The sequence below is a fragment of the Hirundo rustica genome, chromosome 5, assembly GCF_015227805.2.
Source record: "Hirundo rustica isolate bHirRus1 chromosome 5, bHirRus1.pri.v3, whole genome shotgun sequence".
NCBI lineage: Eukaryota > Metazoa > Chordata > Aves > Passeriformes > Hirundinidae > Hirundo > Hirundo rustica.
In genome coordinates this window covers 24,441,050-24,459,674 of record NC_053454.1, presented here as the reverse complement: position 1 = coordinate 24,459,674, position 18,625 = coordinate 24,441,050, and the positions used below count along the sequence as shown (strand labels likewise).

The following is an 18,625-nucleotide window of genomic DNA, read 5'->3' as shown; positions in this document are numbered from 1 at the left end:
CAGTCTACCTGTGTGCAGAATTTGAGCCATGCTATGAGAAAGGTAACCACATGAATGCCAGAACTGAAATTCTCATTATTGAGGACAACAATAGCAGCAGGAAGAAAAGGAGGTGATTGTGAAATAATTGCCTGCCTCTACCTGCTGAGGAAATAAGTGTAATTTTTGGTTATATGGATATATTATGTAATACAACATAATATATATAGTTTTGCCATTAGTAGAAATGTATTTCTGTATCTGTACTTCTAGCACTACCTCTGTATTAACCATAGATGCTGCATAATCTAGAGATTCCCTTACTCTAACTACCTTATCATACACATTAAAATTACTCCAATTTTTGGTTCCTTTCTGCCTTCTATTCATTCATTTAAAGACATTGAAATAGTCGCAGGCAAATATCATAAAAGGGATCTGTGGAACTATTGATTCAGTTGTGTCACAGACCACTGTAAAGTGATGTAAGATGTGGAAAATGTATTTAAAGCACTAGTTGTGTTCATAAAAAAAAAAAAAAGGCTGTAACGTTTTTTCAGTGAAAAATATGTGTTTCATCAAAAGCTAAAGTATTTTAAGTACATAGATCTAAATTAAGTTTTCTTCTAAAAGAGGAAAGGTAGTTTTAAGAAGAAAAGCAGGTGATTTCCAAAAGTATTGAAAGTTATTTATTAACTTGGGGGGGGTGGGGTGGGGGTTTTTTTTGTTTTTTTTCTTTTAACTTACATGGATTTCCCCATTTATTTTACATTATTTTATAAAAAATACAAGAATGTCACTTGCTGGAATGAAAAAAACATATCTTAGAACAAAAGACAGAAGTCAAAACGCACCCTGAGCAAGAGAAGAGACAATTGTTCCCTAGACCGTAACATATTTTTAAGAATGCAGTATCTCAACTGTGAGTAGATGATAAAAAAAAAAAAAAAAACAACCCCCCCCCCCAAAAAAAAAAACCCCAAACCCTTGTGTTTTCTGTTTTCTTATTATCAACATCTACTGAGGAGTGTAAATTATAAACAATATAATTTACAGTATGTTGAAAAGTACAGTCAAAAAAGGTATTAAGTTTTCTGTGAAGAATGGTCTTTGTTTTAGTACAAGGAACTGTTGGTGGTATTTGTGTCAGAAAGCACTTCATGAGTGGTTCATAAAATCCAGTTTAAAGCCTATTACCAAAGAAACAGAACTTGTAGCCAAGACTGTGCCTCTTAATTCATGTTAGTATAACTAGCAAAACCACACCCAGCTAGAGCAATGGGATAGCGCCATGGTGCAGGCACCATTCCCACTCTGTGGATCCCCTAATCTTGGTTGTGGGGAAATGAAAGGATATAGCAAAGCCTTTCTTCTGCCACTAAAAGTCCCTGCCAGTGCAAATCACCCATCTGTGACCTTGCCTGGAATACAGGCAGCACTAAAGCTCTGCCTGTAGAATGTAGGACTCTATAACAGCATATTTTTCTTCCTTTTATTGGTATTTGTTTACACTTTTTAGTCTAATTAAAACACACACACACACACACACACACACACACACACACACACAAAAAAAAAAACAAAACAAAAAAAAAAAAAAAACAACAAAAAAAAAAAACCACCACCTTGGAAGGAAGAATTTAATAAACGTCTGACTGTAGAGTGAAAATGAGCCAAAGTAAAGAAGTATCCGGAAGAACTGAACTTGTAATCCCTGGGCTTTCATTCAACTCTTCCACTAAGGATTTTGACTTTCTTTGCTCTCCTAAATTTTTCAGTCCATAGTAATACTGTGACATCCCACACACATTAGCAGACCAGTAAGACTATAAAAGGGGGACATCTTCTACATTCACACGAGATTAAACTGTTAACTAGATTATGGTCTGGATTTTAATTTCTCTTGGTCTAGGTGTACTTTAACCCATAACCCCAAAATAAATTTGGAATTTATTTTGTAAGAAACCAGTGCAATTTAACCTAATAAATTATTAGCATCCAGTTGTCATATAATATTTTCAGCAGCAGATTTGAAGCTTTTTACAGAAGAGATGGCTTCCATTTTACAGGTGGAGAAACTCGGGAAGTGAAACAGAAGAACCCTGACTTTAATATTGACATTGAAAAGCAAAAGAAAGTTACATTTTCAGGCAAAACCCCCCCAGTTTGTTCAGGGTAACTGCCTTGAATTTGAAAGCCCAATGTACAGCTGAATAGAAATTATATACTATCATTGGTAAAACTTGATTAAATTTTTTTAGCTTATAAAGGAATCAAGATAGAGGAAAAACAAGTATGTAGGGAGCAAAATATTACACTACAAGAAGACTGATGTCAGTGAATATAGCAAGAGAGGAGTATCTTGATGTTGGGTTCCTTTCTGGGGAATACTAAAAATGAGAAGAGCACAGATATCTCTTTCTCTGGTTAATCACTGTACAGATTGTGCTTGGAAATCTGAGTCACTGAGGTTACATTGTTCGCCTCTGCCAGTCTAAATGCACATACACTGGTCTTTATTGTCGCCTCTGAATGGTGACAGAAAAGAAATACCACCTCAGCTGTCATCACAAACAGATGTCAGTTTGGTTGGCTGTGTTGTTTCACTGTTTCCCAAGAAGAATTAATTTAATAAATTCAGCCTCTACAGTTTTTTTATCTGTTTGTGTATACATATAATACTTTAACATACAAATTGTTTACAAACAATTTTGCTTTATACAGAGGAAAAATGAGATGTTCTGTCCAAAGTGAATTCATTATCCTTTACATTTTGAGGGGTTTTTTTTACTTAAATATATATCATATAAATATTTTTCTTTGTTTCCTGTATGTATATTCATATTTTCTGTAGTTTTGAACAAATGCTTTGAATTATTCCATTAGGGTGATCTAGGATTTTGGATCTAAAAAAACTGAGTTATTATTGGCATGCTTTAGGATCAAATGCCCCTCGCAAGTAACTTTGTGTTACATTATTTTTTATGTACCAGATTTTAATGATAAAATAGGTGAATGGCACTGCTGTAGTTGAAATGTAGGTCTCAAATATGATTCATGCTGCTTACACCAAAGTGAGAAAGACCTCACTGATGACCAGCACTGTTATTTAAGGAAAGCTTTTAGCAAATATTTCTGGTCTTTTCACAGAATTTTTGCAGATTGAAACCTTTCTGTTATCCCCCAGACCAACAAGAAAGGGCATAAACTATACAACTATGATCTGGAGTATATTCTGAATTGCTTTGCTCTTAGTGCTTGAACCCTTAGGGTAATTCACTGTGGACTCCTGCCCAGTTTAGATATTCACTCCTAGTTCTTGGTAGCCAAAAGGTACTGAGTGTGCATTTCCCATTGGTTTGCACTTGCCTATTGCCTGTTGTCATTCAGAATCAGTGGCTGATGCCTGAAACATTCCTTTAACGTGAGACTTTTTCTAAGGCCAAAGCCAGTCCATAGTATTTTGACAACTTCCTAGCATATCTTATACACATAGACACAGACATATAGCATTTCTTATATACATTCTTTAAAGTCACATTAATTTATTTTGCATGTCAATGGGAAAGAAAAAAAAAAAAAAATTGATAGAGATGGAAGAAAGAAATGAAGATTTCCTATATATATTTTTTAAACATCTGACAGTGTTATTGACAAAGAAAAGTTATGTAAGATGATACTCAGAAAAACAGAAATAAAAATCATCAAGGATAAATGCTAGTGCAGTATCTGAAATTGAATTGGGACAAAAGCCACAAAAATTATGGTTAATCCTGTCTTTTTTATTATTGGGTGGGGGTTTTTTGGTTTGGTTTTTTTTTTTTTTTTCCTCTTGCTCATACTGTTAGAACAAAGTAACTGAGGCCACTGACAATCTCCTAAGAGGAGAGTTTGTACCAATAAGTTATGAATACACTTTCCTTCAAAGAAACTATCAAAGCAAATATTCCTGAAACTTTGTGTTGGTCACTCTCCCTCTGCTTTAACTCATGCTGGAGCTTCTAAGAGAAGCAGTGATTTTGGACGTGACTGAATCCCTTAAATTTCACTGAAATATGTTTATGACTGGTAGACCTCATTTGAGATGTCATTTTTTACATTCCATGTGTCCTTTTATTGAAAGTAAACTGCATTTGATGGGGGCATTGTTGTTACATTTAACCTGTGTGTGTGTCTGAAGGAGGCTAGTAATGGCTTTATGCATGTTTCCCACTGCCCTCGCCACCACTGAGAAGCACAGTCCTTTCCTGTCAATAGGCTTTCCCATCCCTCCCTCTGGTGCCTGTTGTTCTGGCACAAACATTTATATGGCCACATAGGGAGCCACATCTGACAGCTGAGAATTAAAAATGAGTTTAGGAAAAAAAAATGTGAGTGGCTCAAAGAAGAGTGTTGCTTATCTGACTGGAAAGAGACTCAGCTTCACGTTGCCTAGAAGTCTGATAGGGGCTTTGCCAAACACAGACCTGGTAGCTAAAAGACTATTTCACACTTGAGCAGATGCCCAACCAGTATTAATATTTACAAAGCAGAATGCAACAGCCAGTGATGTGGTTGACTGCAGGCTGAAATGCCTGATTGACCGACAGATAAATATCTTCTTAGAAGAAAGGGGAAGGTGAGAAAGGGGAATGATAATAGTGGGCAACCTCAGAGGGACCCCCAGGGAATGGGGGCCTATATCAGGGATAAACAGGGATATAGAAGAAAGTATCCCTCCCCAGATCAGCAGCTACTTTCTCTAAATGTTATCTGAGGAGACCAAACAGAATAGGAAATAGAACTGAGAATCTAAACCCACAGGTTAAGCAGTCATTTATAGTTTGTCCTGTGGACCATGGGAGGAAGATGCATTTGGGATGTGTTTCTATAATGTGGAGTTATTGTCTTTCTTTTTGTCACTTCTGCCCTTTTAGAGGCTTTGCAAGTATGCTGTTAGCTTTAAATATTTTTTTTTTTCTTTCTTCTTATTGTAACTCAAGACTGCATCTGAGGTGAAGAAAATGATTAAGAAAGAACAGCTTAAAAACACTGAACATTCTTGGCACTGAGATTCCCTGGTACTGTCCAGTCTCCTAGGTGTTGAAAGAATAAGAGGGTACCTCTGCTTTTAGCTACAAAGGCTAGAGTAGAAACTGGAAGATGGGTCTGTGTCACAGAACGCTCTTCCAGTGATCAACATTAATGAAGTAAACTTTCTGCCAGCACTAGTTAGGGGAAAGAAGCACCAAAGTCTTAAGGGAATTTACAAGAGCAACACGATCAAATATCCTGCCTTTGATCGTTCCCCTAACTCCTTTTTTGGTGTACTGAGAGTATCACTAGATAAGTCTTACTGACTTTCAAAGGCCAAATTTATAATTTGGTGGCATTTAATATCAATTAACTATTTCTTTTAGGGAAAATACTGCATCTAATAGGTAACTAATAAGCATTTCTCATGGACAGAGCAAAATATTTTAGTTCTTAACTGATAATCAGTCAAAAATAATGAGTCAAAAAAAGACAAGATCAGAGCATGAGCCGACTACATGCATGAGCATGAACCGACTACAGTTTGGAAATGAATGACAAGTACATCTGCCAGATGTTGCCAAGACGCTACTGAAATAAAGCAATTGGGCCTATTCACTGTAACAAGTACAGTTATGAAAGAAATATGCTTTTTATAAAAGCTGTACTCATTTTTCATGTATACCAATGCATTCATTTCTGAGATTCTCCTTCAAGCATCAAAATTATTTTAAGTACCTATATTTTCAGATTTTGGGCAAGGGAAAAATAAGGTGAAGAGAGACCAACCATTCTACATGTAAAATACTTTTATACCAAATTACCTTCATTCTAAAGTAGCCAAATCACTTAGTCATACTGCTGATAGTATAATATTTGTATTTTATTGCTATTACTCTGCTGTTAGTGGAGAGTGTAGCTCATGACCACCACTGAAGAAAGTGATAATTTACCCAGACCTTTCATGGAAAATGTGGATCATCTGGTTGACTCTGGAAGTTTGCGTCACCTAATAGGAAATTGGCAGGTGACTTTACAATATTCCTTTAGGTGGGATAGACTTTTTAATTTTGCTTCTAGGATTTTGCAGAAGATTGTGCAATCCATTTGCTAAACAGTGCTCTCTTCAAGGGTGATCAGGAGGTTTGACATATTTGGCTGCAAAATATTGACCTAATGATATAATCTGGAAATGGCTACTCTGGTATGCATAATACTTGCTGGGTGGATATTGGCAGTATTGGTGGTTTCCTGACTTTGAATCTTCTGCTACAGATTCACCTTATCTATTCCAAACTTTCCAATTTCAAACTTTTCATTTTCTTCTTGTATGTCCAGCAGCGCTTTAATGTCCTAGCCATCTCTAACTTAACAAATAAAAATACCATTTCAATATTGGACTCTGTTTGCAGTTGGATATGAAAACCAGTGGTCTTTCCCGTCATCTTTAGATAATCTCCCTAGAAAAGACACTTTGCAGAATGACTTCAGAATTTTCAGATTAATGTATTTAATCCAAAAACTGTGGTCTCTTCATTGCCTTTACTGGAATGCAATAAATTTTCTATGTCAGAACTTCCCTGTCTCTCTCCTATTTAAGTACTGTTTGGCCTAGGACAAAACTGAGCTGGAAAAGTAACGAAAGAATGTGGGTTAGTTATTTGCTCAAAACAAGATTCAGGTGAAATATCTAATGAATTCAAGCTGGTTACAAACATTTTATTATTTATTATTCTGTCATTCCATATAACAAAATTAGTTCCCTCTCTATATATTAATTAGTCTTTTTATGTCATGAAAAAATGCTAATATTTAAAATACAGCTTGGCTGGAAAGAAGCAAAGAAATTTTCCTCACTGATTTATTTCACTCATTCTACTGCACCCTTTCTAGAAGTTAGTTTAACATCAGGTGGTAGTAAATGTGACAGTAAAATATTTTTATGTTGTGTTCTTTTTTTTTTCTTTTGAGACAAAGCACTTATCACTTACAGGCATGTGGCCCTAATCTGAAAGATGAATTGGTTCATTCACTTCAAGTACCACATAACCACTCATACACCATCAAGCTTAACACTGTTAAAGGGTAATTTCCCCTGTGGGAGCTGTGTCCTATACAGATGCTGTCACTACTGTGTCTTTTTATCTTTCCATGGCAGGTAAGGAGATTTAAATAAGAGGCTTCGTCAAAAGTGCAATCACAGACATATTCTTCCTATTGAAATAGCCATGAAATAGAAAATAAACACTCCTAAAAATCTTAGTACTCTGAAGCATTACCAAGACTTCATTGTACAGTTCACACTTTGAAATTTTGTGTTGAAATCAAAGCATGTGAGAGTGCCTCACGGGCTTCACAGTAGAGGACAGGAAATACTGTGGGATAACTTGCATGTCCTATTAAATTCTGAATGTGGTAACACAGTCCCAAGTAATCAAGTAGTATATTTTGCCTCCATCTCTTATAATCATCATGATTTCTTTTTAAATTTCTCATAATTTCTTTAGTTTATTATCATGGGTTCTATATTCTATCAAACTTGATAATTAAGTCTGTGGTAAAGTTTTCTTTAGAACATAATATTCATATGTTTTTTGTTCAAATATCTGGATTAAAGTTTTATCTGCAGTAATTTTGCCTGGTTTAATCTAAAGATAAATTGTCTAGGGATGCCAATAAAAATATGCTTTCTGAGTAAAATACAGAAAAGTCATAATTTTTTCCTTTTTTTTCTTTTTTTTTTTTTAAGAAGAGGCAGTATTTTTTTACCTTATTTTCTCCATTAAATTGCTTTTCTGATAAGGTCTTTATTTTTTTCATTCACACTAGAATGAAAAGTCTTTGTTTTTTAAATTAATTTTGTGTAACTTAAGGTCACAGAGTATGTTGTATTTGACTTAAATGGGATCAACAGTTATGTCTAAAACTTTCTTTAAAATTTTTGCAGATTTGGACTCACAGCTCAGAATCATCTTATTAGTGAAGCCAAATCAATTTACATGCCCTGTAGATATGGATTTGAACTTTTGCCAGAACACAAGGCATGTTTACAGAACTGTTTTGATAAAGTGTGAATAACCTAAGTGCTATTCTTCATGTCAGGGAAGCCCTGCTGAGATTCACAAGCCTTTCTGTGGCAGTCTTCTTTGCAGGCCAACGTGCTTGTCTTTCCTAAATCACATAAATTCAGGTTCTGCTCAAAGTACTGAAGTTGATATGTCAACAGCACTGGCCTTTTACCCAAGAGTTCAGAACTTAGCATAGTAATAAGTCAAAGCCTCACAGATACTAATTCTCCCTTATGCCTGAGGGATGTCAACTTACTTCTTCCGAATGGATATTTTACTCTGAAGTGATTCAAAGTGAAAGAAACATTATTTTCAGGCTTTTTGAAACTATTCTACTTTGCATTGGCTCTTGCCAAGACCCAGTTGGGTCAAAAAACATGAAAATGTGAGTATTTGGCTATCCATAGCAATGCATCACTCATCTCAAAGGAGAAAGGAAATAGGAAAGGCTGAATTTCAATCCGCTTTTCTAAAAAATACTTTGCTATTATAGACTAAGCATTCTTTGGATCAAGCCATTAATTCAAGAAGTGGTTTGAAATTTTGGACCAGATGAAAACCAGTTTTGAAATGGAATGTGTGTGTGTGGGTTGTTTGTTTGTTTTGGGGGGTTTGTTTGTTTGTTTTTGTTTTCATGTTGTTGACGTTGTTATTTTCTTGTTGTTGTGGTTTGGTGGGGTTTTTGTGTGTGGGGGGGTTTTTTTGTTTGTTTGTTTTTTTACTTGAGGCAATTTGATGCCATACAGCATATTTCTCACACTATATATTCAGTTATTAGTATTGTTTCCTTGGCATGTTCATAATGGATGAATTTCATCCATGGCCAGAGGGACAGCCAAGGACTGTAAACCATTTAATTCATGTGTAGGCCTGCATATTAGCCCTAAAATAGACATTTAATGGGGCATGGCCTTCCTTCTCCCCTCCTCCCCTGACCCCAGAACTAAGTCAGATGTAAATTGTCATAAATAAAATTAGTAGTGAAGTTTTCTTCACATACTGTATGGAGTTAAACCCACATAAACTCTTCCTGCTGGGTCCAAGGAGTGGATTTAGCTTTCATTTTTGATAAATAAGAGAGAGTGCAAAAGTCAGGAAGTGCCTTGTAAATTTGCCACCCATAAAGGTACAGTTTTAACCTACAGCTCTAATGGTAAGAGTCCGGCTGAGTCCTGTGCAGGTCTCAAAGTGAATTCACGTGTTGAGCTGAGCTCTTAAGAACAGGATTTTCTTCTAAAACTGGAAATACTGTTAATATGCCACTGAAAATGTCAGGGGTTTAGAGCTATCCTTTCAGAGCTCTTTAAAGTAATCTTTTTTATAAATAAAGTGAAATTAGACATAAAAGATAATCATTTACCATTGAAGTGTGATATTAAGTACTCAAACTTATGGTAATGAAAGTGTTCCCACAGTAGCCATAATCTGTCATCAGATTTCACAGGTGACTTCTCTCTGAGCTTTCAGTTTAATATAATACTTCCAGTCTTGGTGAAAGGTAATAAAAACTTAGATATATTATATGGGTAAGTCATCAATGTGAGATCAGACAAGTATTTTTTCTGTGATTGTATATTAATTATAGTTAATTTTACTTAGATTCTAAAGATTAAATCATAATACATGATAGGCTTCATCTTAAATTCACTCTGCCTATAAAGTAATTTTGAGAAAGCAAGTGGAGAAGTTAATTCAGGAGTTTAACATATCTGTGTTCCAGACTAAAGATACTGTCCTATAAAAATAAGGACTTTTCACTATGTGGAAAGCAATGTGGAAAAAATTGCATTGTAACCAAGTCATGTTCAGCTCACATACTGCAAAAATTATGAATCCATCTGCAAATAATACTATTGAATTAGATATAATTTCTTCTGCAGATACAAATAAAAATAACTTTTGTTCTCATTGCTATTATGTTCCTGATCCATCCAATATAATGGCAGTTTAAAACCTGTTGCCCTCCTATTTTCATTTTTTATTAAATCTGCTAGAAACATGAAATTTATTTACTGTTTCAGTATTTTACATCCTAATCTTGATAACCATGTTACTGTAATTTTTTGAAGATGTTGAAAGAAAAATGATTCGTAAAGAAGTTCTCAATAAATACAAAGTATTTACAAAACGTTTGTTGCTTATGCAGGAGTTAGTTTTGTTTATGGCTGTATCATTTCAAATTAACTGATTTAATTAATTGGATTATTTCATTAATTCAATAGACTGGGTCAATTAGAGCTGATTTTGGGTTTTTAAGTACATTTGAAGAAACAGGAAAATATGAAGATAAAATACTCTCAAGAACTTTGTTTTCACTAAAATTACATCACAGAAAACTCAAGATTTGGGTTTTATTGGTTTGATTTTTTTAAACTGGTTTAGGTTTTTGCTTAAATCAACAAACAAGCTTTATTTTATAATGCTAGGAAGGGGATTCATAAAAGAAATCAGTTCTTTTTTTTTTATGTGTGTTTTCTGAAACAACAGTAAAAGATAGCATGTTTTCAGCAGATTTTATCCTTGATTGAGGTAGTGCATATTGAACTCATATAAAGTGTTGGTTATATTTTTTTTCCCAAATGACCATTTTTATATCAGCTCCAACTCTTATCTACATGTCTTGCATCCAGCTAGAACCATTGTACTCTGGAGCTAAGATTTTCCATTATTCATTTCAACACAGTAGTTACTAAAATAGCTAACTGCAGCAGTCTATGCATATGTTCACAACATTTTACATTTTGCAGTAAAAATAAACTGAATTACAAACACAAAAAAATTATCTTTGAGAGACACTGTAGGAATAAAGTAGCCGAGTGAGGAAATTAATTCATGCATCTGATAATGTGCATACAGGAAACCAGTTACTTGACCAAAGAAAGAGGAGAATCCTAAAGAATTATTTGAGTTGAAAGGGACCTTTAAAGGCCATCTAGTCCAAACCCATCTTACAATGAAGGTTGGACATCTTCTACTACATTGAACTGCTCAGAATCCCATCCAGCCTGACCTTAAATGTTTCCAGGGGTGGGGCATCAACAATCTCTCTGAGCAACCAGTGCCTCATCAGCCTCATTGCAAAACCTTCCTTTGTTATATGTAGTCTAAATTTACCCTCTTTTAGTTTAAAATCGTTATTCTTTGTCAAATTGCAACAGACCCTGGTAAAAAGCCTCTCCTCATCTATCTTGTAGTCCCTTTAGGACTAGAAGGCTGCAAAAGATCTCCCCAGAACCTTCAGTTCTCTAGGCTGAGCAGCCCTAACTCTCTCAGACTGACTTCCTAGGAGAGGTACTTCACCCCTCTGAGTGTTCTTGAGGTCTCCTCTGGACTTGCTCCAGTAGGTCCATGTTCTTCTTGTGCTGGGGACCCCAGAGCTGGACGTAGCACTCAAGGTGGGGTCTCACCAGAGCAGAGGGGCAGAATCCCCTCCCTGTCCCTGCTGCCCATGCTACTTTGGATGCAGCGCAGGATACAGTTGACTATATGAGCCACAAGCACGTTAAGATCCGATGAGAGATTCCTCTGCCCAAATTAAGATACATGAATCCATATGCCAAAATCAATATTACAGATTTTATTTGACAGTATATGTGAGGCAGAGAGATAGAAATAAATAGAAAACCGGGGTGGGTGGGAGGAGGGGCGTGGAGAGAGAGACAGAGATCAAGCGGAAGATAGTCACCACCATGATCCAGCCTCATGCTGCTCTTCACCCTGGGCTTCTTGGTGGGCAGGGTCCCAAGGTGGTTTAAAATTTTTACTGTCTACACAGTTGTCTTATTCTATTAGTTAAATTATTTCCTCATTTCTAATGCTTATTAGTCCCATGCTCAGTCTTTCTCTTCCTTTGGGTTAGTGGGCCATGAGTTGGCAGTCGCAATATCCCCCTGCCAGATCTTTTACCTTGTCAGAGCTGACTTCAACATAATTGCTGAGCTGGCTTGACCTGTGGCCTGCAAATTCTACATTCTCTTTGTCTACTGTTAGTGATACATCCTTCTCCCCAAGCCCTGTTAGCCTGCCCCTCAGTCTGAGGTAACACTTGGACAAGAGTGCCACCCTTATCTTAACTAAAGTTCCCACTGGGATGACTTATCTTACAGTCCAAGCTCCAGGTATGTGATATGCATATAAGCAGTCACTTCTTTACAGTTTGCCACAGTGGAAATCTGTGCCTGGATACGTTACCCAGGATGTGCTAACCAGATCTTCCTCCACCAGGCCTGGAGCCAGCACCATCCTGTCACTCTATCCTGTGCTTATCTCTTGGCAAAGTCCTTCTATGGTAACAGTGTTTGAATATTATTTCTTTGTTGTACAAATTTAAGAAAAAAGCTGTATACAAAAATTGAAATATAGATAAGGAGAATATCATTATTTTATGCTTTTACTGTTTCCAGTGTGGTATTTTTCTCTGATGCAGGAGATAGAGCTAAAAAACTCTTTGAAAAGTTATTCAGACTGCACTTTATGAATATCTGCAGCAACTTATGTAAATACATGGTTACAATTTTCAATTAATAGTTTTTGGCCACTGGATGATTTGCTGTGCTGTTTGGTCTGTTCTTTCACTGACTGAAGCTCTGTTGCTCAGTTATTTTTTGACCAGGAAGTCAGAAAGAATTTCTTCTTGTTTCTGTTTTGGTTGTCATAATTTATAGAAGAAGGTTTTCACTTCACAGAATCAAGTTTTTAAGTTTCTAGATAATTTTCCATGCATATTTTCTAGTGATTGAAAGGTATTCTTTTATTAGTTGGCTCTCTCAGGCTAAAATCTGTGCAGAGAGCAACACAGATGAGGAATAAATACAGTCAAAGTAAATGTAATATACCTCCCTGATCAGAGAAATGTCTGAGATATTCTTTCAAGTCCATTAGACTTAGGAGTCTAGTAGCCACCTGTGCTGATTTGGGCTGGGATAGAGTTAATTTTCCCCCCAGTGGCTTGAACTGTATTTTGGATTTGTGCTGAACACAGGGCTGATAACAGAGAGATGATTTTGTTATTGCTGGGCATGGCTTACACAAAGCCAAGGCCTTTTCTTCTTTTCATATGGCCACACTGGTGAGGAAGTTGTGTTTCATGGGAGACTGGGAGGAGACACAGCCAGGAGAGGTGACCAAAACTGACCAAAGGGATATTCCAGACCATGTGACATCATGCTCACTGTATAAAGTGGGAGGGAAGAAAGAGGAAGCGGGGCAGACTGGAAATTACGGTGTTTGTCTTCTCAAGTCACCATTACATGTGAAGGAGTCCTACTTTCCTGGAGGTGGCTGAGCACCTGCCTGCCCTTGGGAAGCAGGGATTAATTAATTATTTTGCTTCACTCGTGCACACTGCTTTTGCTTTCCCTGTTGAACTGTCTGTATCTCAACCCAGGAGTTCTCTGGCTTTTACCTTTCTGATTCTCTCCCAGATCTTGCTCATGGGGTAGTGGCTGCCTGGTACTTGGTTGCTGGCTAGGGTTAAACCATGAAACCGCCACAGTAGAGGTGATGACTAAGCCCAGAAGCAATTTTCTACTTCTTATATCCAACCCAAACACCTAAGACATGGCTGCTGTGATTTCCCTCCTCTTTCTCTTTCAGAAGTATGATCACCTTCTTAAATAGATTTACATGCCTTCCTTCTATTGTTGTATCTAGCATTTCATTTCATACCTCAAATGATTATATGAATATGCTAAATCGAGTCAGCTGGCATTATGGAACTACTCTGGCGTTGCAACATGCCATTATAAAAGGCTAGCTCACTTTCTAGCTTTCTATGAGAGATGCAGCCATATAAGAGCATTAAAGGAAAAATAAGTGGAAAGTTCAATGTCTGCTGGAACTGCCTGGAGGATAAGTGTTACTTGGGAGCTGTTTGGAGAACTGAGCAGTGGAGAAGGCAACTGGACGTATCTTTGCAGAGGAGAATGAATTGGAGAGGAACAAGATGCAGAGACTCACTTCAGCCTCTCCAAGTTGGGGAACCAGCAGCTGGTAGAGTTCCTGGGACAGGCAGGAGCAGAAGAGACCGGTTGTAAGTCTGTGATTTTCTTTAGTGTTACATGTGGACTTGGCAGTGTCAGGTTAGCAGTTAGATCCTCATTTTTTTTTTTTTTTTTTCCCAGCCTAAATGATTCTATAATTCCATATGAACAGTGGAGGATATATACTTTCTCTGAGTTTTTAAGAGCTATTCTGCACTCCTGGAAAGCAAGTAGCTTCATGCAGACTGAACTAATTGAATTTCTTTGGTGTTCTGGAATGGCTGAGGAGGTAGAGTGAAAAGTGAGGCAGCATAAAGGGCATTAAGGAGATGTTTTTTGAATTAGAAATGTAGCTAAATTTATCTGATAATCCCTGATGTTTAAAATTAAATAAATCTTTTGTAGATTCTTTTGTGTATATTTTAAAATTCTACTGGGTTTCAGCGGGCAGAAAATACTGTGAGGAAAACATCCCCTATAGCAGAACTGTTGCTTCTGTTAATAGCACATTACTGAGAAAGCAGTGCAGAGGCATATAAGTAATTCTTTGTGAGGGAGGATTTGTTAATTTTTAAAAGGAGAGGTGTGGGAGAAACTTGTGTTTCGATTAAAGTCATTGTGAATTTAGGCGATTCAGTGGAGCGTACAGAGCTCGGTGCTGTAAGATACTGAAGCTCAGGGCTGTGATCCAAAAACCATTTAAATACCTGCCTATTGTCATGCTCCTGAATAATCTTATAGCAGGAAATGTATCTTTTTATATTCTTGAAGGTGTATTTTAGTGTGCTTTTCTGAAATAGATCCTTAGTACATTGATGGTTTGAGACCATGAGAAGCAAGGAGAACCAATAAAGAACTAAGTACAAAGCAACCAACAAGAAATAAAATCTTGATACATGAAGTTGCAGCAAAAAAACGGGCAGGAAAGAGGCTTGAAGACTACCAAGTACTGCAAACAAAAAGCTTTGGTTTCTTAGTCATAGAGTGTGTTGTTATATTTAAAGAAGCCAAGATTGTAAACTAGATTAGATATTGATGTTAATCATGTTACTGAAAATCAGAGTAACAATGCTGAAATCACTGTCTGATTAACTACTCAGTTTTATAATTGCATGCTGCAAAGCCAGAGTAGTTCCATAATGCCAGCTGACTCAATTTAGCATATTCATATAATTGTTTGAGGTATGAAATGAAATTCTAGATACAACAATGGAAGGAAGGCATGTAAATCTATTTTAAAAAGTGATCATACTTCTGAAAGAGAAAGAGGAGGGAAATCACAGCAGCCATGTGTTAAATATTTCGGTTGAATATAAAGAAGTAGAAAATTGCTTCTGTTTTTCATTCTGCATAATTTAAGTGCAAACCCTGTAGGATTGTTATCTCTCTTTGGCTCTTGATTATTAATGGGTTTCTCTAGATGGGCTACAGAAATGGAACACAGCATCCTGGGATGCTGGCTAAAACAAAAGAAAAAAAGCTTGTTGAATGCTGCTATTGTTAGATTAATCTTTATTTTCCTTTGTGTATTGCTTTGTTTTGTTTTCCTCCATCTCATATAAAATACTGCAATCTTCTTAGATTCCTTTGAGTCACAGAACTGCACTGTCAAAAATACCACTGGGGTGTTCATATTGCTTCTGCATTCTTTGTAACTGTAGTTGCATTTCTAATTTGTAATTCTGAACAACGAAATGCTAAGTGGATCAAAAATCTTGCATCTCTGTCCCTGTGACCCAAAGTAACACTGTCATAATCTGAGTTTTGATTCTGGCAAAGATAGTTAACTGATGCTGGTGGTATCTGGGTCAACTGTAGCAATAATTTAGTTTATGTAAGTTATTTAGATATCTGTCTATTTAGATATCCAACGTGTTTGGATGCTTTCAGGATTTGTAGCAAACATACAATGGCCAGTGAATCCCCACTCTAAGTTTTCATTTAGATCCTTAAACATCTTTGAAAATTTTCTCTTTGGTCCAGTCAAACACTCCTTAAACTCCATTTCTGTCATCTTTAGATTGTGTCCTAAATTAAGATTGTGATGTTTATATGATGTCAGCATAGCATCATTTCATTTCACAACTGGAGTTTTGAAATAAGTCTTCAAAACTGAAAATGCTTGTACAGATTTAGTGGCTACCACTTAATTTTCACATTCATATTCTGCTTTAGACTTCAAAGCAAAAATTACATATGGGGGGAATAAGAGCCTAGATTTGATTTTCAGACGTGTGAATTGCTGAGCAGTGCCTGCCAAGAGGGTGGGCTGATCCCCCTGCCATGGCAGAGTGCCTCTTTACCCATAACATCATAACCTCCTTTTCCCTGCCAGCCTGTGCAGTAGTAGGTATACAGCTGAATTCTGAGCTTGCACCAAGTCTGGGTAACAACTGACACTAAGTGCGGTGAAATCATTCTAGGATAAAAACCCGAAACCCTAAAGACTCTGTCAGCAGTGAGTGATCTCTCTGTTATCCTAAGTTTAATACTCCTATGCTGTCCAGAGCTTCTGCAGAGTTGACACCTGCAGAGCACAGTAACAGTAGACAGTTCAGGGAAGGTGAATTAAGAGCTTCCAAAATAAAATTAAAATCTAAGTCTTTGGAATATTTTTATTCAAGTGAAGAGCTTGCAAATTGTACAGTAGTGTTTTCCTTATACAACAAAATCTAATTTGTTATAATAAACCTCTTTCAGTGTAATAGCAAACTAGTTCATTTAAACTTGTGTGCAAGGATTTCCAGTGTAGCTAACCTGTGAGCATCATGCACGCTTCATTACCTGGATTCTGAGGCAGACAGTGAAGTTATTCTTACTGTAAACATTTATAGCAGTGAGAATTTTGAGGACCAGACCTTCAATTTGTGTACCAGTTGGGTATAGTTTTGTTGCCTACAAGGAAATTACACCAGCTTTTGCCAGTTGAGACTGTGAATTGTGTTTTTCTAAATGGTATCTGATCAGTTTTCTGTGTAAAGTAGCGCTTGTTTAATACTTTTTCTCTCCTGCTTTATATTAGGGCCCCCCCAGAGAACTGTTTCCCCCAAACAAGACCATGAAGAAAGGAAGCATGACAAAGTTTTGGACAAGGGCAGTGAAAGTGGGACTTCCTGTAATGAGTTGTCCACCTCAAGCTGTGACAGCCACTCGGAAGCGAGCACCCCTCAAGAAAATGCCACCAGCACTCAGCCATCAGCCCACCAGCCAAATACTCTGACGTTGGATCGTCCGGCTAAGAAGGCCCCAGTGCAGTGGATGCCTCCACCAGACAAACGCAGGAACAGTGAACTCTTTCAAACTCTCATTAGCAAGTCCAGAGAAACAAATCTTTCCAAAAAGAAGGTGTGTGAGAAGCTGAGTGTTGAGGAAGAAATGAGAAAATGTATTCAAGATTTTAAAAAAATCCACATTCCAGATTACTTTCCAGAGCGCAAGCGTCCCTGGCAGTCTGAACTTTTACAGAAATATGGGTTATAGTAATCAACTCTTTCCTGACGTATCTCTGAGGCATTTGGTGTTTGTTACATTGCCTCTAACTTACTGATGTCATCCTCCTGGCCGACTCTGCCACCAGAGCTATTCCTGCTGCTTATTTCTTTCTGTGAACAGTGGATGTTGGATAGTACATGTCTTTCTTTAAAAATATATATAGAAAAAGATAGAAACTTAAAAAATGCAAAAGGTGTCTCATCTAAACCACTTCGTAATAGCAAAGAAAAAAATTGCATGGTCAAGAAAGATGGTTTTCGAACCACAGTCAGTTGAGCTTCATTATTGTTTTGGAACTTAACAAATAAAAATCTCAATCAGTTAACACCTCATTTTATGTCACCCTTAAAAATGACTCAGACTTGCTAAGGATGAAGAGAAACAGGGTTTAAAATCCAATTGAACTGGTTTTGGAACTAATTCCCAACATTCTCTAAATGTTAATGCAATAAAGCAAATACCTATTTTGCATGAGCACAATATTACAAATAAATCACACAAGAACAAGAGGTTGTCTGTTGCTTGGAGAATTACTTGTTCGATAACAAGCCTATAAACATAAAATGTCTAAGGGATTGAATTTACTTTGTTCTGATCTGTGATTTTTTTGTGTGTACAGTGTTCTGTATGTAAGGATGGTGTAGATATGCCTTATATTGTTTTATTATTGCACCAACAATGTTCATCTATTAGTGCTTGTCAGGATTATTTCTGTGAAATGCAAATTTATGGCAGATTGTGAAAACTGGTTTGATGGTCTGAAAGTTTTTGTTATGTTAGTCACTAAAAATGGAGAAAAATAAAAGAGAGTTTAATGTATTTATTAAAAGAATCATCTTGTAGATTTTCTTGGCTGTTGTTATTGCCTCTCCTTTTTAAATAGAATACAGCAAGTTTTTACTTTTTGTTCAATATTTTCATAACTATTCTGCTGTAAATAAAAAACCAAAACAAAGACATATTTCAAGAGTGAGAAAAAATATTTAAGGTAGTGCTGTTTAATTGGAACTTCCATACGGACCCTAAGAAAAAGAGAGTTATGCTAAGAAGCAGCACAGGATGAACTAAAATATTGAGTGGTTTTACTAACAG

The 18,625-nt window shown here is 36.5% G+C and overlaps 1 protein-coding gene across 2 annotated transcripts in view; it reads left to right on the top strand.

Annotated features, from left to right (window-relative positions):
• Nucleotides 1–18,377, top strand: part of KCTD8 (potassium channel tetramerization domain containing 8) — a 92,858-nt gene extending 74,481 nt beyond the window's left edge. For both annotated transcript variants that reach the window (XM_040064700.1, XM_058420676.1), the window contains one exon: nt 17,064–18,377. In XM_040064700.1, coding sequence (XP_039920634.1) covers nt 17,064–17,521 — 458 coding nt within the window. In that variant the 3' untranslated portion in view covers nt 17,522–18,377. The remainder of the gene's footprint in view (nt 1–17,063) is intronic.
• Nucleotides 18,378–18,625: the final 248 nt, after the last annotated feature.